This window comes from Zea mays, chromosome 7 (assembly GCF_902167145.1).
Source record: "Zea mays cultivar B73 chromosome 7, Zm-B73-REFERENCE-NAM-5.0, whole genome shotgun sequence".
Classification (NCBI taxonomy): domain Eukaryota; kingdom Viridiplantae; phylum Streptophyta; class Magnoliopsida; order Poales; family Poaceae; genus Zea; species Zea mays.
Window position 1 is genome coordinate 135,221,472 of NC_050102.1, and position 24,961 is coordinate 135,246,432.

At 47.0% G+C, this 24,961-nt stretch overlaps 1 protein-coding gene across 8 annotated transcripts; it reads right to left on the minus strand.

The window, feature by feature from the left end:
- Positions 1-180: 180 nt before the first annotated feature.
- LOC103632892 (pentatricopeptide repeat-containing protein At1g76280) lies at positions 181-19,060 on the minus strand. 8 transcript variants are annotated; one of them, XR_004851523.1, is made up of 16 exons: positions 18,816-18,975; positions 18,679-18,733; positions 18,537-18,591; positions 17,933-18,132; positions 17,722-17,861; positions 16,805-16,984; positions 15,293-15,647; positions 15,028-15,201; positions 9,695-9,790; positions 4,690-4,869; positions 4,252-4,479; positions 3,076-3,217; positions 2,832-2,975; positions 1,852-2,040; positions 1,613-1,732; positions 632-1,530 (listed from the first exon to the last, which is right to left on the minus strand). XR_004851523.1 is itself a non-coding variant. In XM_008654603.4 (15 exons), the coding sequence occupies exons 1-15, from the start codon at positions 18,827-18,829 to the stop codon at positions 1,054-1,056; spliced, it is 2,565 nt and encodes an 854-aa protein (XP_008652825.1). In that variant the 5' UTR covers positions 18,830-19,060; the 3' UTR covers positions 181-1,053. The 8 variants fall into 8 exon arrangements, 6 of the variants coding, with proteins under 6 accessions (XP_008652825.1, XP_008652826.1, XP_008652828.1 ...); XR_004851522.1 differs by lacking the exon at positions 3,076-3,217 and having other exon boundaries at positions 181-1,530; positions 1,613-1,736; positions 15,028-15,191; positions 17,722-17,829; positions 18,816-19,054; XM_008654603.4 differs by lacking the exon at positions 3,076-3,217 and having other exon boundaries at positions 181-1,530; positions 15,028-15,191; positions 17,722-17,829; positions 18,816-19,060.
- Positions 19,061-24,961: the final 5,901 nt, after the last annotated feature.

Below are 24,961 nucleotides of genomic sequence, written 5' to 3' on the forward strand. Positions count from 1 at the left end.
ACTTGACCGATTATGTGTTTATGTTGATTTTGGATAGTTTTTACCACGAATTTTATAAAATCTGACTAAAAAGTTAAACGTTTAGCAGTCCGCAACAGCTTTTAGTGGCCAGAAACTGAAAAAAGCTGAAACAAAAGTCCAAAACCAGACAGAAAGGAGAGAAACCAAGGGAATGTCGAGTGCCGTAGACAAATGATCTCTAACTGAGATGGAATAATTGGTCTGTTATTCGGGCAGCTACGAAGTCAACAAAACGACCTGCCAGAAAACAACTGATGTACAACAAACAAAGACCAACCCAGTACCACGCGGTAACAGTGCATCACTATCCATCCTTCTACAATCTACCTTTGCCAGAATAAAGTGTAATTGTAACATCGTCATTCCAAAATCTAAACACCTTCAAAATAACCAGAGCAAGTTTTGGTTTCCAGCTATTGTAATCGTAACACCTCTTATTCTTCTGTCACTGCCATGCGACTCGATCTTCGTCGTTGTCATATATATTCCTACAGTTTTGCAAAGCTAATGCTCCCGACAGCCAGTATAATCAGAAATTACAACTGGGTAAATAAAGTGAGCAACCTATCAAGTAATGTAAAGAATCGGAACATAGAGCTGTTGGCCTAGAAGCCTGAAAACGGTACGAGGCCAATTTGGAGCAATCATGCGGAACAAGCTTCACGACAGGTAGGGAGGCCGCCCGATCGTACTGCAATCATGTTAGTTAGGTAAACAAAACATCTACTGGCTTCCAGCAAAACAGAACACAACATTGTCATCATACTCAACAGAGAGATTTGAAACGCTAGACTCCAGCTCTGCCTCAGTTAACGCATGATTGGTTGTAGGGGCGTCTCGCACCAGCATCGTGCCAGCCTGGGCCGCTGGAAACGAGGGGGAGACGGGGAGTTGAGTTTCCGCGCATGCAGGCTACCCAGTGGGGGAAAAAATCAACGCTGCATGCATGGGAGCAGGCGGTAGAGATGCTCTGCAGCCATCCAAACACGTGCCAAGCGTGATCAACGGAAGCGTAGCCAACCAATCAACCAATCACCCGTTAGCCTCCCAATACGGGCGGTTAAGTGGATTCCTTCCCCAAGATTTGGGAGCATCCGAGGGGTTTATATGTGGTCTCTTGTTAGCATCATACGAGGCTGCCAGCCTCATTGCCCAAAGACTCTCCTCCGGTGACCAAGATACGGTGGCACCCATTGTGGCACACCATCTTAGGTTCAGTAAAGCTGTCGCAAGGAATTCTTCGCCTGCTTGGAATGCCCTTATGATCCTGAATTCAGCATCAGGTTCTTCACTGAGGATTAGATCTTCAAAAACAATTCTTTTCTCACTAGGAATGCCGGCATCCTCAGATATCATTCTCATGCTGAGGACTAGCAATGACTCAATTGCAGTATTGTACAGTTCATGCTCCTCGTAGGCACAAAACGTGTACCAAAGTGTTGATGGATCAGGTTGGATTTTTGATCGATGTATACACTCCAAAATATATTCAAGGACATGAATTTGACCCTGTGAAGAATGTCCAAATGAGTTTAACTTCAGCATCATTTTAGCATGGGGAGAAAATATATGATTTCTATCATAAACATACTCTAGCATATGCACGTAAGAGTACTGTGTTGAAAGTCTGTATGCCAGGCTGAAGTCCTTCAATCTTGCATATATCAAGCAGATCCAGAGCCCCTTCAAAATTATCATTTTCTAATACAACCTATCTTACACCATGAAAAAAGCATGAGATCGATCAAATCCCTATAAGTCAACCCAACTAATATGTAATCAGTAATATAATTGATCTAAAAGACATGTACTACTCTTAGCCAGACTTACCTTCAGGAGTGATGTAAAAGTCACAACCGTAGGATTGAAACCATCTCGAAGCATCAAAGACAGCAAAGCACTAGCTGATTTGAAGCATGGCAGCCATTTGCAGCACTCTATCATGGTATTATAAATTGAAATATTAGTTGGAAGACTGCATGATCTCATGATTTTGAACATCTTTACTGCTCTGTGAGTCTGCAAACCAGAAAAAAAACATGGCTCAAAATTTGTAATGTAACAAGTTCAATATCTGCAAAATGCAGCCATGCAATGAAATTTCAGACTGGCACCAAAGTACCAAACCAAGATGAACCAGTTCCCACAATATGGAGTCTTCTACCATACTCCCTCAACTGCAAGCTGTAAATTGTTTCAGTTTTGTCAAAGTGTCTAACTTTGACTAAGTTGGTAGAAAAGTACATTAACATCTAGTCATCTACAGTTTCAAACAAATACACCATCGAACTATATACCACGGTTTATCTAATGAATCTAGTATGATGTTCTAGATGTTTATGCATTTTTCTAAAAACTTAGTCAAAGTTAGAGAACTTAAGTGTTTAACGCAGGACAAAACTAGAACGACTCACAATTTGAGATGGAGGGAGTACTTTAAAATTTCAACTAAAAACCCCAAATTTATTATATATTTAGATAGAACAAAAGAAAATACCTGAATGCTGTATAATCCGTAACACAGAATTAAGCAGGTGAATGAATCTTTTAGAATTTTTTTATTATTGATTTCATGTCCAATTTAACGGTGATTTCTTAACATTGTAACTAAAACTTCTTTCGTAGTTAAGTAACACCGTAACTACAACATAATTGGTCACTGCACTTGGGATCTTCCCATCAATTTTGGTGAAATTAAAATGAGCCGAAATAGCTGTTACAACTAGATTTACATGCTTTACAAAGAAAAGAGATAAAATAATCCTCATTTTGTCACATCAGACCAAACTTAATAGGTTGTTGATACATACTTCCTTCACATCAACCAGAGCATGCAACGCAGTGCTGTAGAGATCACTCTTCTGATGAGGATTTATGTTCCACAGAGTATTTTCTGCTATATTCAGGTACCTCAGCATTTCCTCTATCATCCCCTCAGCTCCAAAAGCTCGTATCTGAAACAGATAAATAGAACATTCAAAGGATTTTTCAGCATAAGCACTTAGGGATGTGACTGGAAGTTAAAACACAACCAAATCTGCCTACAGAGCTTACTACATTGGAGCGGAATCCTTTGAGCCTTGGAAAAGAATTTGGAAGAGCTGGGCAGCCCCTAAGTGTAAGGTCTTTGTATGGCTTGCTATAAACAATAAATGTTGGACAGCCCACAGACTCAAAAAAAGGGGTCTTGATTATCCTGAAAATTGTGTTCTATGTGATCAAGAAGATGAAATTGTGCAGCATATTCTATCAAATTGCGTTTTCACAAGACAGTTTTGGCATAATATATTAACTCCAATTGGTTTCTCTATTGTGGCTCCTAAGAGAAGAGATTCCTGTTTTGCTGAATGGTGGAGGAAGGCTTCAGCTAGGATTCCTAAAAGCAAAAGAAAGGGCTTTAATAGTGTGGTCATCCTTGGGGCTTGGAGTCTTTGGAAGCAGAGAAATAGGTGTATTTTTTATGGAGCTCGGCCCTGCCTTTCTACCTCAGAGGATGGTTTCAAAGATGAGATGTGGCTGTGGTTTTTTGCAGGAGCCAAGAACATGCGCTCTCTTTTTTATCCTGGTTAGAGGAAGGTTTTTTAGCCTCTTTGTATGCTGTGGTGGTGGTGTGTTGTGTGTGGCTGGTATGTGTATGTGTGTGTGTGTTTGGTGTGTGTTTGGTGTGTGAGCCTGTTGTGTGTTTTTGTGTGTTGTGTCCTGTTTGTTCCAGGCCTCAGGTCTTTTCCCCTCTCCTTTAATATAATGATACGCATTCGAGAGAGAAAAAAACACAACAAATACCAGAAACTTTTAGTCTTTTACAAATGGCATGATGATAATTCAATCAGTAAACTGTCTGTGAGAACCAACTGGCAAGATTTTGGGTTATGACATTCAGTGAGAACTAGCTGGCGAGAAATATTCAGACTTTTGACAAAACAACAATGATATATATCCTGTTCAGATGGTGCATTCGATTGCCATAAAAATATAGTACTAAATTGACCACTGGAAGTAGTAGTGGACTTATTACCTTTAATTAATAAATCTCTCACAGTTCACAAGGAAATTTAGATAGAAATAGAGAATATTAAGAAAGTATAAATCAGCTATTTTCTTATTCTGACAAGCTAAAGTATGATGTGAACAATGTGAAAAGGCCAACAAATGGAATTGATTTCTAATTTGATACATACAATCGCCAAATATCTTAGATCTCTATAGTACATGAATAAAAAAAAGGCTTACCAAGTTCTTCATGGACACAAAGCTGTGTTGGATTCCATTGTTAAACATGTCCATCTCAATGATACTTATCCTTTTGGAAACATCGACATGAGAGAGCACATCTCCTTGTTCATAAGGAACATTTACATTTCCAAACAGAGAAAACAAAAGTTCATATGTCCTGAGAGTTGGCTTCATGTTCACATGTTTCATTTTAGCTAGTATGCGGACAGCTCTTTCTGGTTCATTCTGCCAAAAAAAGGGGGGGAGGGGAGGAAAATCTTAGTTCATTCTTGTTAATGAAACAGAAACTTTAATTTGATAGGTTGGTGCAGTGCCAACAATATAAAACTACTTTCTTTGGATGTGATGTTATGTAGAGCATCAAGCATTTGAAGATTCAGCGCAAGGGACAGAAACCCAATATCATAAAATATATTTCCAGATCCAATGCATTACCATAATCGCACATCCAGAAAGCAAAGCATTAAAGGAACCTATATGCTTTGGTTTTATCTCTGAAATTCTTTCCAAAAACTCCTCAGCCAAATCCAACTGTAAACTATTGCTATGACCCTCTGAGAGAGCAGCAAGTGTATCACTGTAAGGTTCAATGCCCCTTCTCTCCATGGCGTTAATCTGGAAAGCAATAAATATAAGATATACATGAGAAAATAATGACATCTCCAAATAAAATTGATATTGTCTGATAATGACATCTCCAAATAAAATTGATATTGCCTGATAATGACATCTCCAAATAAAATTGATATTGTCTGAAATGTGGACTATGCAAAAGGGCCTCTAGCTGAGTTGGTTAGGTGGTCTGAGTAGCAGTCCTCAGGTCCTGGGGGTTCGACTCCCTGTGGGAGCGAATTTCAGACTATGGTTTCTCGACCTGAGAAGGTATTCTTCTTAATATAATGCCCGGAGGCTATCTTAACACCCGCAGGTCGAGTTTTTTTTTTAATGTGGACTATGAAGTCAAGTTTTTGATACAAGTAGAAGTACTTAAATTTATCTTGTAAAAGTGATGATGTATTATAGTTCCATTGTTTTGTTGACATATAGATAATGTAGTAGCCAGACATGCACATTTGAGACTAACAATGTTTTAAGAAAGTAAAATGAACCATAGTTAGAGGGCATAATAGCAATATTACAGGTATATTTCAACTTTGCATAGTGGCTTTTGAGAAGAGTAGGTAAAAATAATCTTAACGTTGCAGTATTCTTAATATTAATTGGACAGACTAATTCACTTTAGGGCCTTGTTTGGTTAGGCCATTCCCAACTGGAATCATGGCCCCATCCACGGGGATGATCCTAGAGCGGATTCAATCCCAGCCCACCGTGAAAGTGGTGTTCGGTTAGCTGAACCGAGGATTATGCTTGGCCTATTCCAGGAGATTCCCCTCCCACCCTGGCCTGGTTTCGACCTAATCCGCATGAGTCACAGAACAACTCCCCCATGGAGGTGAGAGCATATGTCCTTGCATTGCTGCAGAGGGCTCGCGACGGCCCAAGCACTTCAAGGGACACGTCGGCTACAAGCGCCACAGGGAAGCGTCGCCACGGAGGCAAGGTACAACGGCATCTCGACAGCAGGTCACAGTTGGTGATTGGGGTATATGTGGATGATTTGATAATCACTGGCACCAATTGTGAAGATATCAAGCGGTTCAAGCAGGAGATGGCAGCTGTTTTCAAGATGACAGACCTTGGTTTGCTTCGGTATTATCTGGGTACTGAAGTAAAGCAAAGCAAAGAGGGAATTTCACTCAGCCAAGGAGCATATGCAGCACAGATACTGGAAAGAAATGGGATGAAAGAGTGCAATTCGTGTCAAACACCCATGGAGACAAGGTTGAAGCTGAGCAAGTTAAGCACAGAACCCCTGGTGGATGCTACTGCATACAGGAGTATGGTAGGGAGTCTGAGATACTTGGTCAATACTCGACCAGACCTTGCATTTGCTGTTGGTTATGTCAGTCGATTTCTGGAGGAGCCACGCAAGGATCATATGATGGCTGTGAAACATTTCCTGCGATATGTGAAGGGGACCAAGAATTGGGGTCTGTGGTTTGGTAGGAATAAAGGAAAGGAGGCTGGACTGATCGGGTACATTGATAGTGATTATGCTGGGGATATTGATGGCAGAAGGAGCACGACTGGAGTAGTCTTCTTCCTTAACAACAGTTCAATCACCTGGACTTTGATGAAGCAAAGAGTAGTGGCTCAGTCAACCTGTGAAGCAGAATACATAGCTGCTGCCAATGCAGCTTTTCAGGCATTATGGCTTGCACGGGTTCTGGCCGAAGTACAAGGAGCAGCAAGGAAAGCCCCAATGCTTAACGTGGACTATAAATCAGCCATTGCTCTCATCAAGAATCCAGTGCTACATGGTCAGAGCAAGCATATTGAGGTGAAGTATCATTTTGTCCGGGAGTGTGCTGATAATGGGCTGGTCAAGGTGGATTTCATCAGGAGTGAGGAACAGTTGGGGGATTTCCTGACAACCACTAGGCAAGACCAAGTTTCAGAAGATGTGTTCTAAGGTCGGGCTGGTGGATGTAAGTAGTTTGCACCACAAGGCTTAGGAGGAGATTGTTAGGAAAGTAATCCTTGATTGGTGCTAGTTTACTTATCTGTTTTAGGAAATAGCAGTTATGGTAGTGTAGTGGTCCTATATGAACAGGTGTGATTGACAGTCCAGATATGGACGTCTGTATCAGGTCTGATTGAAACCTGATTTTGTTTCCTTGTAATCCACTATTAATATACGGCCTTAGAGGCTGAGAAAAGGCAGTCATTAGGACCGCACAAAAATACCTGTGTTCAAGTGCTCGTGTGTGTAAAACCAGTGAGGGACATACCTGTCCGACTTACCTGGGAGTTGGAGCTTGCCGGCAACCTGGTTGTGGTTGTCTCTCCGGCGTGACTCTGTCAGGGCCTAAGCCCATTACAGTTAAGACACACACGTCTAACCAATGATTTCAAGTCGGCCGACTTGCTAGTCGATCCACCTGGGCGACCAGACGACTAATCACGATTAGGACGACGATTAGGTCGACTAATCGGGTCCTGGTCGACCCGGGCGTCCATACAGTCGTCCTGCATATTTACAGGACCTATATATATAATATATATAGCATATAGGAGGCAATACCACACATAGCAAATATGAATATTGAATACTAGAACTGGACAGATCAGAATTCAGATTTCAGAACATCAGTCATACCAGTCACTAACACAAAGAATGAAAGAAATTGAGGTTTGTAAAGGTGCAGAGATGAACAGAAGGGTGCAGTGATGAACAGAGGGGAATTCAAGAGAGGAACAGATCACTAGGAGAGGGCAGCCGCCGGAATCAAACAGTTTGCTGGTAGAACAGGGAGAGGGGCAGAGCGTAGCAGACGGTTTTACTAAACCCTAACACTAATGGGCCCTATTACCAGCCCATTAGTTGTTCCCACCCAAACTGGGCCACAACCGGGAGTCCACGGCAAAAACAGATCCTAGTCGTCCCTACCCAAATTGGACAACTAATCGCGCTTAGTCGACGATTAGTCGGACGACCAGACGATTAGTCGAGCAGATCGGGTCGGACTTCCTAGTCGCATCAACAAAACCGACTTGCCCGACTAATCGCGATTAGTCGGACGACTTGAAATCATTGCGTCTAACAATTAGTATAAATGATGTTTTGATTTGCTTGCCTTAACCTCTGAAAAGAGAAGAGCAATGGCCATAATTGTAATTTTTGTGCCAGTGCAACTGTATCTTGTGTTTGGTCGCATTGAGGCAAACATGTCCCATACTTCAATTTCATATTGTTTAATTACTATATTATATGATTGCATATCATTTTTTCATCCCCTTATGTGATAATTTGTATCTTTTTGTTGGTAGCAGTGTTCTAAAATTCGTTATTAATCGGCGATTAATCGTTTTCGACAGACATCCGATATGATTAACAGGTAATCAGCTAAGTAATCAGTCAACCCGATTAATCGTTAGTTGACCCGATTAATCAACTGTTGACCCGTTTATCGACCATTGACCTAGCCCATTCAAACAAAAAGGCCCATTAGAAGTCTGGCACGATGGCCTAGCAATGTTGTACACACCACATATTCCTCTTGTGAAAGAATTTGGAGCACATTTGATATGGTAACTCAATTTGTCCAATGTCATATTGTCATCAATTAGACTAAAAATAGCCTTGTCTATTCTAAATTGTTTGACTGATTCGATTTGCAATGTAGGTGCATACCAAAAGAAGAAATAAGATAGATGTACAACATGCAAGTGATCTTGTCTTTGTTCAATTAAATGCAAGATTGCTTAGCAAAAAAGAGAGAAGCAAGACTAAAAATGTCGATGTACTTCTACCTAATGTTGCTTCTAATGTTCAAGACTGGCCGGTTGAAGGATGTGACGATATTGATGAAGAAAATGAAGCTATGCAACTTTGTAGAAGTTCAAGAGTTAGAGAACTTCATGAAGATGGTTTTGAGTCTGATAGTGAATGTGAAGACATCAAAATACAGGATGAGGATGTTGAGTTTGAATCAGACCATGATGAAGTGCTCCCAACAGATGATTATGAGCAAGACGATGAAGATTGATGATGGCTAGTTGTCTATATTTTATATCCTAATTATTACAATGCACATTGACACTACAATTTGGTCGATTAGTGCCTACCGATTAATTTCTGATTAATCCCTGATAACCGATTAATCGCTCATGTCCAGCTTGCCGATTAAATTCCGATATCCGATATATTGAACCTTGGTTGGTAGGCATGTACTGGACTAGTTGTGGGAGGAGGTTGATAAGGTTAAGGGTGTTGTTCTGTACACTGCTGTTCTGCCAGAGCAAAATATACCATTGTCTAGATCCATGGCGACAATCCATGTCCCTCGTCATGTTCAGTTCTTTTGAGAATTGAGATGTACAAGTCTTTTGAGAGTTATAATATTTTATTTTATGAACTTATTGTCCAGATCCATGTTCTAGTCATGTTCAGTTCATTGTCCAACTAGGTCCATATTCTCGTAATCTAATGCTTTATTCATACATTTGTCATGCATGTATTAACAGTAAGATGTATGTACATCTATGTAAAGCTGGAACTGTGATTGACAACCTAATACAACTGAACAGGAAAAGAACAGAGAGATTAACCGAACACCATTTGGACAGAGAGTGAGAATGGGGAAGAAAGGATTTAATACTCGGTTCGAGTGACAAGGGAGGGATCCACTCAGTCCCTCTCTGGATTGGTTCCACTTGGGGATTCAACCCCTCCAACCGAACATGGCCTAATGGAAATAGAAATACGTCTAATTGGTTTAGTTAAAAATAAAATAAAAAATGGTGCATGTCATCATCAAGTTAGTGAAATGTTCTTTCAGGCTACAGGATCATAAACGAAAAGCTGCTGGTAGCATACCACTTTGTTGGCATATGCAATTCCTTTCCCAGCTATCACGGTTTTAATAAAACCGTCATATGTATAACTTGTTGGTTGCAATCCAAGTTTCTGCATCTGCAAAGAAAAATCAAATTACCAATACAGTTTGTAAACACATGAGAATTTTTGCGAATATTCTCATTTCCATTACCTTTTACACTAATGACAATTAACAAAACTACAAAGAATTCATGAAAATTCAGAATCAAATTTCTCTGCAGGACTAAAACTGTTTGAAGAATAATCGTTCAAAGAGATTTCATGATCTATGTTGGTGTCAATCTTAAGTAGGTGAAATCTGTTTGGAACTGTGCCTGTGCTGAAAAAAAAAGGCTAAAGCCCATATATATATATATATATATATATATATATATATATATATATATATATATATATATATATATATATATATATATATATATATATATATATATATATATATATATATATATATATATATATATATATATATATATATATATATATATATATATATATATATATATATATATATATATATATATATATTATATATATATATATATATATATATATATATATATATATAATACGGCGGCACTAAAATGCACCTGGGTGCATTCTCTATATTGAATGCACCCACCTGCAATAACACCTCGAGCACGCCTCGGCCTCCTGTATGCGCGCCTTCCTGCCCCCCGCCGCCGCGCGCCTCCCTGTCCCCGCGCCACCCTCTCCCCCACCGCCGCCGAGTGCCACCCTCTCCCCCACCGCCGCCGAGCGCCACCCTCTTCCCCACCGCCGCCGAGCGCCTCCCTGTCCCCGCGCCGTCGCGTGCCTCCCTGTCCCCGCGCCGCCGCGCGCCTCTCTGTCAGCGCGCCTCCATGTCCCTCGCATTAGGTGTGATTGCAACTGTTGTATAATTCTACCCAAATATCTGTTAAAAATGTAAACACAATGATTGCAACTGCTGGTGTGTTGTAATTGCAACTGCTGGTGTGGTGTGGATGCAACTGCTGAGTTGCTCTGATGTGATTGCAAGTACTGAATAACTCTGGAAATTTTGTTAAAAAATATGATTGCAACTGCTGGTCTGGTGTAATTGCAACTTCTGGTCTGGTGTGATTGCAACTTCTGGTCTGGTGTGATTGCAACTTCTATATAACTATGTCCAAAAATTTGTTAAACAAACAATGATTGCAACTGTTGTCTGGTGTAATTGCAACTGTTGTCTGGTGTAATTGCAACTGTTGGTCTGGTGTGATTGCAACTTCTTTATAACTATGTTCAAAAATTTGTTAAACAAACAATGATTGCAACTGTTGTCTGGTGTAATTGCAACTGCTGGTCTGGTGTGATTGCAACTTCTATATAACTATGTCCAAAAATCTGTTAAACAAACAATGATTGCAACTGTTGTCTGGTGTGATTGCAACTGCTTTCTAGTGTAATTGCAACTGCTGGTGTGATTCCAACTTCTATATAACTATGTCCAAAAATCTGTTAAACAAAACAATGATTGCAACTACTGTCTGGTGTAATTGCAACTGCTGGTCTGATGTGATTGCAACTTATGTGAAGAGGTTGAGTCGTTCGTGGAGAAAGAGGGGCGTGGGCAGGAAAGTGAAAAGGTTCTGTCGGGAGCGGGCGGGAGCGACGAAGACGTGCGGGAGGGACGAAGACGGACGAAGACGACCTGGGTGGGACGGTTGGCTCGGACCTGGCGCGTAGGTTCGGCCTGGGTGCATTCTCTATATTGAATGCACCCAGGTGTAATATATAAAAACAGTATATATATATATAGGCAGGAATGCATGAAGAGCCTTAAACAACGAGGAAAATACATATACACCTAACATCCCCTCTATTAGAGTGGATTGTTCCTATTGGGCCTAGGCCTTGTATCCAGCCCACTATCGGGCTACTATTCGTATTACACGCATATTTTGATATATTGTTCTTCTCTCTCTGCACCCTTCTACCCTAACCCTAGCCGTTGGCCCTTCCTTGCCGCTGGCGGCTGGCGCTGGCTATGGCTGGCCACCAGCCGTCGCGCTGCCCCTCCCCCTTACCGATGACACCTCCTCCCCTCTTCTCAGCCAAGCGGCTGCCGGCGCTGCTGGCCCCTGTCCTAACCATCGGGGGCTCGACCGGTCCTGTTTCGCCTCCACCCGCCGCCAGGGAAGTCGCCGGAGCCCCACCCCCTACGACGGCCTCATGATGAGGTTGTCGCTGCCCACTCCACCCTTGTCGCAGCCCTCACCGCAGCCAAGTCCATCATCTCGACCGCGCAGGAGCGCAAGCAGGTCGCCACTCTTGTCTGGGAGCAGGAGTGCGCTTCGGCGGATGCCCTTGCTCGTTAGCTCGCGGAAGCCGAGCGTCAACTGGAGGCGTCGCTGTCGACTGCATGCCCTTCGACTCCACTGATGTCAACGCCCCCACCCCCCTCACGAAGCCTCCATCGTCGCCGAACTTCACGCTCAGGCAGCTGGTATCCAGAACACCCGCTCGCTAGTCACGGTTGTTCTCGACCCATCCTCCAACTACGCTCGTTGGCGTGACCATGTACACCTCACCTTGCAGTGTTACGCTCTCGACGACCATGTCCTCACTGACAGTTGCCTTCCTGCGCCTTCCTGGTGTTCGCATGGACAGTGCGGTTCTGTCTTGGATCCTCTGCACTATCACTGTCGAGCTGCAGGACATCGTCCACGAGCGTGGTGGCACTGCTCATCAAACCTAGGTTGCCATCGAGGACCAGTTCCTCGACAACCGTGAGGTCGTGCCCTCTACCTCGACAATGTCTTCCGAATCTTCATCTAGGGCGACCTCTCCGTCACCGAGTACTATCGCCAGATGAAGGGCGTGGCCGATGCTCTCCGTGACTTCGATGAGCTTGTCCCGACCGTACCATCGTCCTCAACCTCCTTCGTGGCCTCAACGAGTGCTACGACCACCTGCAAACTTGGATTGTGCGATATGTTTCGTTCCCCTCCTTCCAAAAGGTTTGAAACGACCTCCTCCTTGCATAGCTCACTAAGGGGGCCTCGATTCCCCCTACCCCACAGCAGGCTCTCTACAACCTCGGTCCTAGCGGGTCGTCTCCGCGTCCTGCACCCTTCACTTCAACCGGTGGGGCCTCATCGCCGCGTCCTCCTGTCCCCTCTGGCCCTCCTGTCGACTATGGTGGGGGCAACCATCGTCGGCACAAGCGTGGTGGTGGAGGCCACGCTGGAAGCGGAGGTCACAGTTCTGGCAAGCGTGGTGTGTCCTAGTATTTCCCTCTACAACTCGTGGACCGTCCAAATCACTATGTGGCCCACCATCGCGCCACCCGTCGTCTCACCATGCACTCTATCATTTCATCCTTTAATGGTCCAGAGTGTCCTTTTGGGCCCTAGCCTTTGGCTCCACCGATGTTGCCGCTGGCACCACTTCTCCCTCAACCACCGTTGTCGCCCCACATGGCTCTGTCGTGCGTTGGGGCATGGGACCAGCTGTCTCTTGCTAATTGGTTTAGCACGATGACCTTGGCCCCTCCTACGGACATCATCGATTGGGTGGCTGGCTTCGGTGCCTCGTTCCATACCACTCTGAACGCTGGTATCCTCTCTTCTTCCCATCCTCCCCATCCTACATATCCTTCCTCCATTGTTGGCAATGGTTCTCTTCTTCCGGTCGCCTCCATCGACGTCTTGATTCTCCCTAGTCCTTTTCGTCTTCGCAACGTTCTTATTGCTCCTGGCATCATTTAGAACCTTTTGTTTGTTCGTCAGATCACACTGACAATTCATGTTCTATGGAGTTTGACCCTTTTGGTTTGTCAGTGAAGGATCTTGCCGCTCAAAGTCTTCTTGTGTGGTGTGACAGCTCTGGGCCCCTGTACACCCTTCGCTTTCCTGCATCCACTACTTCGCCATCTTCGTCAGCCTCACCTGCTTTGACTACTACCGCTTCGTCCACTAGTTGGCACCGTCGGCTCGGTCATACATCGTCCCGATGTTATGTCCAAGGTGTCTAGTAGTTTTGTCCTCTATTGTACTCAAGGCCACCATGAGTCTTTATGCCATGCTTGTCAGTTGGGTCGTCATATTAGGCTCCCTTTTCCTCACTCCACTCAAGTCGTGCGCCCTTTTGATCTAATTCACTGTGATTTGTGGGCCTCACCTGTTCAGAGTATTTTGGGTTGTAAGTATTATCTTGTGATTCTTGATGGTTGCTCCCACGAGTATTCTGTTGCACTTGAAGTCTGATATGTTCCCCCACACTTTCTCACTTCTTCGCCTGGGTGTCCACTTAGTTCGATCGCACCCTCCAGGCCATTCAGTCTGACAACGGGAGAGTTTGATAACTCCTCATGTCTTATTCCTTTGCCATGGTGTCCAGCTCCGGATGTCATGCGCCTACACTTCCCTCCAGAACGGCAAGGTTGAGTGCATGATTCACACTATCAACAACGTCTTGCGCTCCCTGCTTTTACTAGCCTCAATTTTTGTTCGGTTCTAGGCTGAGGCTCTCCACGCCGCGACCTACCCACTTACTCCCTCCGGTGGTCCTATTATTTGTCGTTTAGGACAATCGCACGATCTCCAAAATATAGCTTTGACCAATATCTTTTGTTAAAATACAAATAAACTCTTAATACATTTATACTTTTATAAACTTATTTTTTAAGACAAATTGATGCATATAAATATTAGGTTTCAAAACTAAATAATAAAACAGTTATTTGTAGTCAAAATTGTATAAATTTGACTCAAACCTTGTCGGAAACGACAAAAAATAGGATACCAGAGGGAGTAATCGTCTTCCCACTAAGACGATCAGTGCACCCACCCCTCACTTTGCCTTATTTGGCTCCACTCCTACCTATGAGCAGCGGGGCAGTGGCAGGCTGGATGAACCACACTGGTCGTGCGGCGACGAACGACAAGTAGACCCTAGACCTAGCTATATTCCATGTTTGGAGCTGTGCTTGTACTAAGAAGGGCTAAAGCCCAAATATGTACATAGACAAGAATGCATAAAGGTCCTTATACAAAGAGGAAAATATATATACACCTAACAAAATCAAACACGAAGTTAGAAAAAAATGTCCAGTAAGCAAGGTTGAGATCCTCCATCGACGAAACAGCAATCCTCCTATTCTACGATCAAACACAGTGCACCAAAGGAACCAAACAAGTTAGCAAATGCAATGTTGCCACATGGCATTTCAACCATCCAAAAGATAGAAATCCTTAAAAGTTTCTGAGAAATATTTAAGGTGAAGTTCAACACATAGATTGCATGGTCATTATATAGACTGGAATATAGGTCTATATATTCATTACCTCTGTAAATAAATGCTCAGCTAACTGGCAGTTGTTGAACGGTACACATGCATGCAAAACATCATTGAACGCCCATCTCAAAATTTGTTTTACTGTGCTTGGTGCAGACTTCAATGTATTTGCAACACTCGCATCTACTACAACCTTATAAGAAAGATTGTTGCCTGAACAAAGCTGAAACAAGATAAGTTTTATATCTCTCATTGGGACTATGACTACACTAATATAGTGGATGTCTGCATGGTCTATGAAATGGAATGCAGACCTGGCCGAGTTTTCTCATCAAATAGCTCAGGTTGAGCATCAACCAAATGTTCGCCGGTAGCCAGCTTCCCTTGGCATGATGGCAGGTTGAGATCTTCAAATTCATTCAAAGCAGGTACAGGAATGTCTAGTCTCGATGATCGGTATCTTCTTTTAGAAGACACCCTCAGATAGTCACAGCTTTGTGCAGCAAGGGCTACCATATGCTGCAATATGTGATACGCAGATTGAAGGTCACCTAGCGCAGTTAAAGCCCTTATAAATCTCCTTTGCGTGACAATGCTTGGGCTATAATACCTAGAGCACTCCTTCCAGATATCATAAGCTGCAGGCAAATTTCCCTGTAACACTGCAAGCTAAAAACACAAAAGAAACTAATATGTGAAGCTGCTACAGTATATATAAATATAAAAATAAATTAATGATGCTAGAATGAACATTCAAGCTGAATAAAGAAGAAAGCTGTCACAACATTAGTTATATTGGCATGCAAGGGCTAGTATGTTTTCCAACGACTACGGTACATAAATATATATAGTAATGGCCATAGTTTTTAAGGCATTAAGGCAAGGTAAGACGAAGAATCCCCTTTTTACCTTTCAAGTGGTAAAGTGTAAGTTGATGCCTTAAATATATTTAAAATAGAATAATATTGATATTTGAGAAAGTGTTTAGGACAAAAATATCAATGAAGAGGAAAAATATACAGAAAAGAAAAAAGGAAAAGGTTACTAGCCCAGGCAGCCCATCAAAATTAGGTTAGCACACCCCAGTCTCTAGGTAACACCTTCCAGCCAGCTATTCCCCTTCCCTCCCCTAGCCGTCAGGATCCCTCTGCTCGCCGACAGCCACTCCCCTGCTAGGACGGCACCAATCTTCCCTCCCCTCCCCTCCCCTCCCCTCTCCTCTTCCCTCTTTCCGTCATGGGGCGACGGTGGTCTCGCCTGTGGCCACCGCCGCAGCTGCTCTGGGCGTGCCTTCCAAGCTGCCGGCGCTGCCCTCAACCCGCCGCCCGCCGGCGCGTCCACCCGGGCACCCTGTCCGGTCGCCTTCCCCTCCCTGGCGCGGGCGCCATCGGCCAGAGCCCTCTCCCACCAGCCTTAGGTGTCAGAGCAAGGCGAGGGTGACACCTTACCTCACCGGACCGCCTAGGCGACGCTTAAGTGTCGCCTAGGCAAGACCTTAAAAACTATGGTGATGGCTACTGCACATATGAAATGTAGTATATTTCATGAAAGAAACAGAAAATAAAAGGGCACGAGAACTTCCATGCGAGAAAACTAAAATTGAATCAGCAATAATACTAAGAAAAAAATGGTTAAGCCACATAGATAAAACAATATGCGAAAAAGGAACTACTTAGGCAGCAACATGTCAATATTTTTTTAAAAAGTGGACCAAAAAGGAAGCAATATGATGAAAAAGTTTGGTATGAAAGTAGGCTTGTGACCACAACAGAAAAATCGGGTGAGTTGATGTGGGCATACAAGAAAGAACATTTCTTCATACAAACCTTCAAAAGCTCACAGTATGTTATTTCAGACTTCCCAAGAAAAAGATTTTCCAGTATCTCTAGACAGTTTTCGGCGTCCTTCAGATTTGCTCTACCACAGGCATTTAGAAAGATATTAAAAATCGGTGTAGTGGCATGAGTGCTTTCTTTCTCCCCTAGAAGAGCCAGCCAGTGAAGTGCCTATATAGGAAAGAAGATTCTGAACTTGCAGACTGCATGGAGCTAAACTATTCATTAAGCTGTCAAACATATAGCACACATAAATGCAATTAAATTCCACTGGATCATGCACAATTTGTCAAAAAATCAGTAATAAACTTACCGGAATATCCATCAACTCATCGAAGTAACACACTAAAAAGGGTCAAAATCCTTTAAATGTGGAGACAAGCATGTGATTAAGCCTGTCTATCTTATATTTCGAATGGAAATACAGTGTGCAGTATACCTATTTTTTCCGCAAATCAGCATTTTTTTTTGTTAGCTAATTTTATGAGACACTTGTGCAGCAGAATTTACAACTTCCAATTCACCTCTATTACAAATGAAAAAATAAAAATACACAAAGAAGCTCCCTGCAAGCTATCAGTGTGCAGGAAAATATTTGTAGCTGTACCCTTGCACAAAAGGGTGGCAACAACAACAGAAGCAGCAACAATAAAGCCTTTCAGTCCCAAGGTGGGCTAGCAAGGACAAGTTATGATTTTATGAACATAACGGACTCACTCAACCAGTATCACGAACATGGGTCTGTTATCTATGGTGCGTCATTTATGGCATTTGGACTAGACATCCAAGCTAGTGTCACAAGAAAATGGAAGTTTTGTGGCAATCTTGTGGTCTATTTATCTTTAACAAAAGAATATGGTGTGCTACTGATATTGCTATTAACTTGAGAAAAGAGAAGTACTATGTACCTCCTTCGCATATCCCCCTCTGCTCAGAGCTCTAATGACATATCTGTAGATACTTTTACTCATGCCAATGGCCTTCTCCTCCATGAGTTCCAAAGTTTCCATAACAAACTAGAAGTATTGGAAAAGCTCCAAATGGAGTTCTAATCAAAATGACTGTATCAAAGTCATGTTGTGGTAAAAATAAAAAACATGCATTTAACAGTAGATTTACCAAAGGATCAGGTGCCTCTGCACAATACTCCAATATATAAGAAAAATCTTCCTTGGTCAGTGATTCCTTAGTGTGATGAAAGTTCGAAAGAATCAATGATGCTCGCTGCCGGTCACCTCTACGGAGGGCATTGACGACTTCTGATTGCATGGGTCTAACAAAACTAGTCTTCCATGTAAAATCATCGTTCTCTGTAATCACTGTAAAATTGTTTACTTACTGATATGCACAAAATTCGCATAGAGTAATTCTGCTAATTGAGGGTAATATTCAGCTCGGAGACCATGGTAAGATGATAATAAGAGTCAACAGGCATGGTATATCAAAGTGAAACTTGCTGTAGGCAGAGAACAATCAGTCATACCAGGCAGTGAGCCAAGCCTCTGATGAACAAAAACATATATGCTATGCAGGCAAAGACAAGGCATCAAATATACAGGCATATAAACAAATTAAACCATTTTTTTCATACACTGACAACGTTCATCTGAATTGTCTGTAGCATTTCCAGATTAATAATCATACAAGCATATCCAAACACGAAACCAACTACAACATTCATACAAACCAATAACAAAAACAAAATAACTGAAAGTACACTTACTGTTTGAACAAGTTGGGGCGTCTTCAGAGTGAACACTTGCTGCATTGGCCTGCGCCTGCAAGAACTCAGTATTATTAGCATCTAATCCACACGCAAATAAATGAAACAGCATGGAGCGTCAGGGAGAAATCCTGCATATTACGTGAGGTGAGTTGAACGCCGCCGAGGAGTTCGTGCACCGGCGAGCGGCCCTCGATCTAAATGACACGGAAATGAAGATGATTGTGAGAACACCACGTGACCCGCCCGAATCATTCATTCCTTGGATAGCTCGCTTACAGTATCCTCTGCATCGCAGACAGCGAAGAGGGGAGGTGAGCGCCTTTCGCCGGCGGACGGGGCAAGGATCTCTGGGTTTGCCGCCGCACAGATCGAGGTGGCGTGGAGGAAGCGTGTGAAGTGGAAGCAGTATACACCGCGCAGCCTACAAAATGGAAGCAGACGAGAGCGACACCGGCGACGAGGGGTTCAGCGATGCTGCCACCGGACCTCGGGCCGAATCCTGGCCGTCTGTTGTGATCCAAAGGACGAGACGCCACCAGCACACAACTGGCTCTTCTCGCAGGCCGTGGAGCTGGGCTGGCACACACTCCTGGCCCAGCAGAGCACGTACGCCTCACTCTGTTAGAGCGTGGCTTTGTGTTTTTGGCGTGGTACCTCTTTTTTTGGTGTGAGATCAGTGCCGTAACACGGATGATCGCCAAATCGACATTGATCCTGTTGGAATAAGTCTCGTGGTTTGTGGGAAGGACAACAGCAGTTTTTTGGTCTTTGCTACAGGACAGCAGTCCTGCAGTCTGTTGGTCCTTGCTACAGGACAGCAGTCCTTGCTGCAGTGTGGTGTGGACAGTCCTTTTGGTCTTTACTGCAGTATGGACAGCAGTAGTGGTGTGGACAGTCCTTTTGGTCTTTGCTGCAGTATGGACAGCAGCAGTCCTTGCTGCAGTGTGGTGCAGGCGGTTAGCATCTGCTTTTGTAAAGCAGTCCTTGCTGCAGTGTGGTGTGAACAGCAGTTAGCATCTGCTTTTGTAAAGGTGTAGGACAGCATCTAGTGTAGCCATAGTGTAGGACAGCACCTCAGGAGCATATGATCGGCACCTCGGCAGCTCCTTGGGCTATAAGTATGTATCCCAACCCTTAGAAGGGTATGGCATTGTGTAGTGTTTGAGGAAATAAACAGAAAATTGCTCCAACTCATAGTGTCATCCTCTGATGAGAGTTAGAGTCCCTCTACTTACAATTGGTATCAGAGCAAACTATCCTGCAGCCTAAACATCTCGTGCTCATCTCCTTCCCGCGCCTCTCCCCACACTCAGTCGGCAGCAAGAGCTTCAACTGTTCCTTCCTCCCCTGCTCAGACGAGCAGCCTTTCGTCTGAGACAGCCTCTTCCACACGCAGCGACCCCTCACTAGCCCACCATGTCCCTACGCTCGGCCATTTCGAGTGCGCGGCGCCAGCAGGAGGCCGAGGTCGCCGCGGCACAAGAACGCGAGCGAGCAGCAGCGGCGGCTGCAGCAGCGGCGAGGGCAGCACGGTTGGCGGCGGCGGAACTGGCAGCGGCGAGAGCGGAAGTAGAAGCAGCGGAGGCGGCAGATGCTGCACGTGCGGCGGCAACAGAACTCGAGGTTCTGCGCGGCAGTAGAGCTGGCAGCTCTACTTCTGTCGACGACAACACCGATGAAGAGCTCAGACTGGCGAGGGAAGCAGCGCGAGAGCATGCGGCACAGTGGGCAGCCGCACATCCCCATGGGGGCGCGCGTGGCGGCAGCCCGGATAGGCGCCGACGCGCTGACGGCGCTCCAGGCGGGGGCGCACGCGGCGGCAGCCTAGACGGGCGTAGACGCGCCGGCGGTGCTCCCGGCGGCGGCGACCGAGTCGACGGAGATCGTGGCCTCTACAGGCGGCGCGGTTCTCCCTCACCAGATCGGTACCATGGTCGCCGCATGGCCCAGGCCATTGTCAGGGACATCGGTCCCGGCAGTGGGTGGCCTACCCTCACCAAGACCAACTACGTCGAGTGGGCCGCGGTGATGAGGGTACGGCTCCAGGTTCGCCACATGTGGGAAGCAGTTCGTTACGACGACGTCGACTACCACGAGGATCGGCGGGCGCTGGATGCCCTCATTGTTGCAGTCCCGCCCGAGATGCACTTTTCGCTTTCCCAGAAGCGGACTGCCAAGGAGGCCTGGGACGCCATCGCTGCGACCCGCATCGGCAGCGATCGTGCCCGCAAGACCACACTGCAGGCACTTCGCAAGGAGTGGGAGAACCTGGCCTTCAAGCCAGGTGAGGATGTTGATGACTTTGCTCTCTGCCTCAACACTCTGTTGCAGAAGATGGTGCAGTTCGGCGATGACACCTACGATGAGGAGAGAGCTGTTGAGAAGCTCTTCCGTTGCATCCCCGAGAAGTACAGGCAGATTGCTCGCTCGATCGAGTCTCTGCTAGACCTCTCTACGATGACGATCGAAGAGGCGATTGGTCGCCTCAAGGTGGTCGACGGCGACGAACCACAGGCTCTCTCTGGGCCTATCACTATCGGCGGGAAGCTACATCTCACTCGGGAGCAGTGAGAGGCCTGCCAGGGTGACAAGAAGAAGGGGGAGTCCTCCTCGACACGAGGCTGCAAACGCGGCAAGCCGCGCAAGGCGCGTGGAGGCGCCCAGGCCGGGGCGCGAGGACATGCTGAGGGTGGTGCACGTGGAGGTGCCCAAGGCGGCGCCATCGGCAACAAGAAGTCGGCACGAGACGACGGCTGCCACAACTGCGGCAAGCTTGGCCACTGGGCCAGGGATTGTCGGCAGCCACGACGTGGCCAGGCCAACGTCGCACAGGCGGAGGCGGAGGAGGAGGCCCTGCTCCTGGCACATGCAAGCATCGAGCCATCTCCAGCGGCACCGGCCGCAGCGGCACTCCTCCACCTTGATGAGTCGAAAGCACGCGCTTTCCTCGGCGACGGCTCCAACAAGGACATGATCGAAGGATGGTGCCTCGACACCGGCGCCACTCATCACATGACCGGCCGACGGGAGTTCTTCACCGAGCTTGACTCTAGCGTCCGAGGCTCCGTCAAGTTTGGGGACGCCTCCGGCGTAGAGATCAAGGGCGTCGGCTCAGTCGTCTTCACCGCCGCGTCTGGTGAGCACAAGCTGCTCACCGGAGTCTACTACATCCCCGCGTTGAGGAACTCTATCATCAGCTTGGGACAGATGGATGAGAACGGTTCGCGCGTGGAGGTCGAGCACGGAGTCATGAGGATCTGGGATCCCTCTCGTCGCCTTCTTGCCAAGGTACGCAGGAGTGCAAATCGGCTTTACATCCTCAATGTGAAGGTGGCACAACCTTGCTGCCTTGCTGCTCGTCGAGACGACGGGGCATGGCAGTGGCACGAGCGCTTCGGGCACCTTAACTTCGAAGCCCTGAAGCGGCTCAGCGTCAAGGAGATGGTACGAGGCCTGCCGTGCCTTGACCATGTGGAGCAATTCTGCGATGTCTGTGTGTTGACAAAGCAGAGACGACTCCCCTTTCCCCAGCAGTCGAGCTTCCGAGCCAAGGAGAGGCTCGAGCTCGTGCATGGGGACTTGTGTGGCCCGGTGACACCAGCCACACCAGGAGGACGACGCTACTTCTTGCTGCTCGTCGACGATCTCTCCCGCTACATGTGGGTGATGATCCTTGGCAGCAAGGGAGAGGCTGCGAACGCCATCAGGCGTGTGCAGGTCGCTGCGGAGGCGGAGTGCGGCTGCAAGCTGCGCGTGCTGCGCACCGACAACGGCGGCGAATTCACGGTGGCTGAGTTCGCGTCGTACTACGCGGATGAGGGCATTCAGCGCCACTACTCCGCGTCGTACAGCCCGCAGCAGAACGGCGTCGTCGAGCGGCGCAACCAGACGGTTGTGGGGATGGCTCGGGCTCTCCTCAAGCAGAGAGGAATGCCAGATGTCTTCTAGGGAGAGGCGGTGGTGACAGCGGTTTACATCCTCAACCGCTCGCCCACCAAGGCTCTCAACGGGATGACACCGTACGAGGCTTGGCATGGGCGCAAGCCGGCGGTCTCTCACCTACGGGTCTTCGGCTGCCTCACGTTCACCAAGGAGCTTGGCCACATCAGCAAGCTCGATGATCGGAGCACCCCGGGGGTGTTCATTGGCTACGCGGAGGGCTCGAAGGCCTACCGCATCCTTGACCCAAGAACACAGCGTGTGCGCACGACGCGCGACGTAGTGTTCGACGAAGGGCGAGGATGGGCGTGGGACAAGGCGGTGGACGACGGCATGACTCCGACGTACGACTTCACCATCGAGTACGTCCACTTTGAGGGAGCTGGGGGAGTAGGCAACTCTTCTCCGAGCAGGTCTACCCCAGCCCCCAAGTCTCCACCGACTCCAGTGCCACACTCTCCAGCTCCTGCTACAACGAGCTCTTCACCACCACGCACTCCAGCACGACTCCGGCTACAGCGAGCTCTTCACCACCACGTACTCCAGCGCCGACGGTACCCTCTCCGGGAACGTCCTCTTCGACACCAGCTCGTGTCGAGCACGACCCAGTGGAGCTCGTGACCCCGCTCTCCCGCGACGAGGAGCGCGTCGACGCGTGCTACGACGGTGAGCCGTTGAGGTATCGAAGGGTGGAGGGCCTTCTCATCGACACGTCGGTGCCGGGCCCTGCGTCTCGCATTCTGGCAGGAGAGTTGCATCTTGCATGCGACGATGGTGAGCCTCGGTCTTTCGCGGAGGCCGAGAAACATGCGGCTTGGCGTGCCACGATGCAGTCGGAGATGGATGCGGTTGAGACGAACCGCACTTGGGAGCTCGCTGATCTCCCTCATGGTCATCGCGCGATCACCCTTAAGTGGGTGTTCAAACTGAAGAGGGATGAAGCCGGCGCCATCGTCAAGCATAAGGCTCGCTTGGTGGCACGCAGTTTCTTGCAACAGGAGGGGACCGACTTTGACGATGCCTTCGCCCCTGTAGCACGGATGGAATCCGTGCGACTCCTCCTCGCGCTGGCAGCCCTGGAGGGTTGGCATGTTCATCACATGGATGTCAAGTCGGCGTTTCTTAACGACGACTTAAAGGAGGAGGTCTACGTACACCAGCCGCCAGGTTTTGCGATCCCTGACAAGGAGGGCAAGGTGTTGCGCCTGCGCAAGGCTCTCTATGGCCTGCGACAGGCACCGAGGGCGTGGAATGCCAAGCTGGATTCCACGCTCAAAGAATGGGTTTCACGCCAAGCCCGCACGAGGCGGCCATCTATCGGCGGGGCAATGGAGGAAGTGCCCTGCTGGTGGGTGTCTACGTCGACGACTTGGTGATCACCGGCGCCAAGGATGCAGAGGTGGCAGCGTTCAAGGAAGAGATGAAGGCCACCTTCCAAATGAGTGACCTGGGGCATCTCTCCTTCTACCTGTGGATTGAGGTGCACCAGGGGGGCTCCGGGATCACACTTCGTCAGACCGCCTACGCCAAGCGCATTGTTGAGCTGGCTGGGCTCACCGACTGCAACCCAGCTCTCACTCCGATGGAGGAGAGGCTGAAGCTGAGTCGCGACAGCACGACGGAGGAGGTGGATGCTACACAGTATCGGCGTCTTGTGGGGAGCCTTCGCTACCTCGTCCACACACGGCCGGACTTGTCATATTCCGTCGGCTACGTTAGTCGGTTCCTGCAGCGACCGACGACGGAGCACGAGCAGGCTGTGAAGAGGATCATCCGCTATGTTGTGGGGACTCTCGACCACGGCCTCTACTACCCGAGGTGCCCTGGGGAGGCACACCTTATCGGGTACAGCGACAGCGACCACGCCGGCGACATCGACACAAGCAAGAGCACGAGCGGGATCCTCTTCTTCCTCGGCAAGTGCCTCATTAGCTGGCAGTCGGTCAAGCAGCAGGTGGTGGCCATGTCCAGCTGCGAGGCCGAGTACATAGCAGCCTCCACCGCTTCGACTCAGGCGCTCTGGCTGGCTAGACTGCTCGGTGATCTTCTTGGGAGAGACACTGGAGCGGTGGAACTCAGGGTGGACAGCCAGTCCGCTCTAGCGTTGGCCAAGAACCCCGTGTTCCATGAACGGAGCAAGCACATCCGGGTGAAGTACCACTTCATCCGTGATTGTTTGGCAGAAGGGAGTATCAAGGCGCGCTACATCAACACCAAGGATCAGCTTGCGGACCTGCTCACCAAGCCCCTTGGGAGGATCAAGTTCGTTGAGCTTTGCTCCAGGTCCGGGATGGTCCAGCTAGCCAACAAGACGACGCACAAGACTTAGGGGAGAATTGTTGGAATAAGTCTCGTGGTTTGTGGGAAGGACAACAGCAGTTTTTTGGTCTTTGCTACAGGACAGCAGTCCTGCAGTCTGTTGGTCCTTGCTACAGGACATCAGTCCTTGCTGCAGTGTGGTGTGGACAGTCCTTTTGGTCTTT

Bases quoted from the DNA above. Each gene is read 5' to 3' on its own strand.
- LOC103632892 (XM_008654603.4), bottom strand. The intron at 15,192-15,292 runs GTCTGCATTCCA...AGCTTTGTTCAG, and splicing joins TGATGAGAAAACTCGGCCAG to GCAACAATCTTTCTTATAAG. The intron at 4,480-4,689 runs GTAATGCATTGG...TTTTTTTGGCAG, and splicing joins TTTCTGGATGTGCGATTATG to AATGAACCAGAAAGAGCTGT.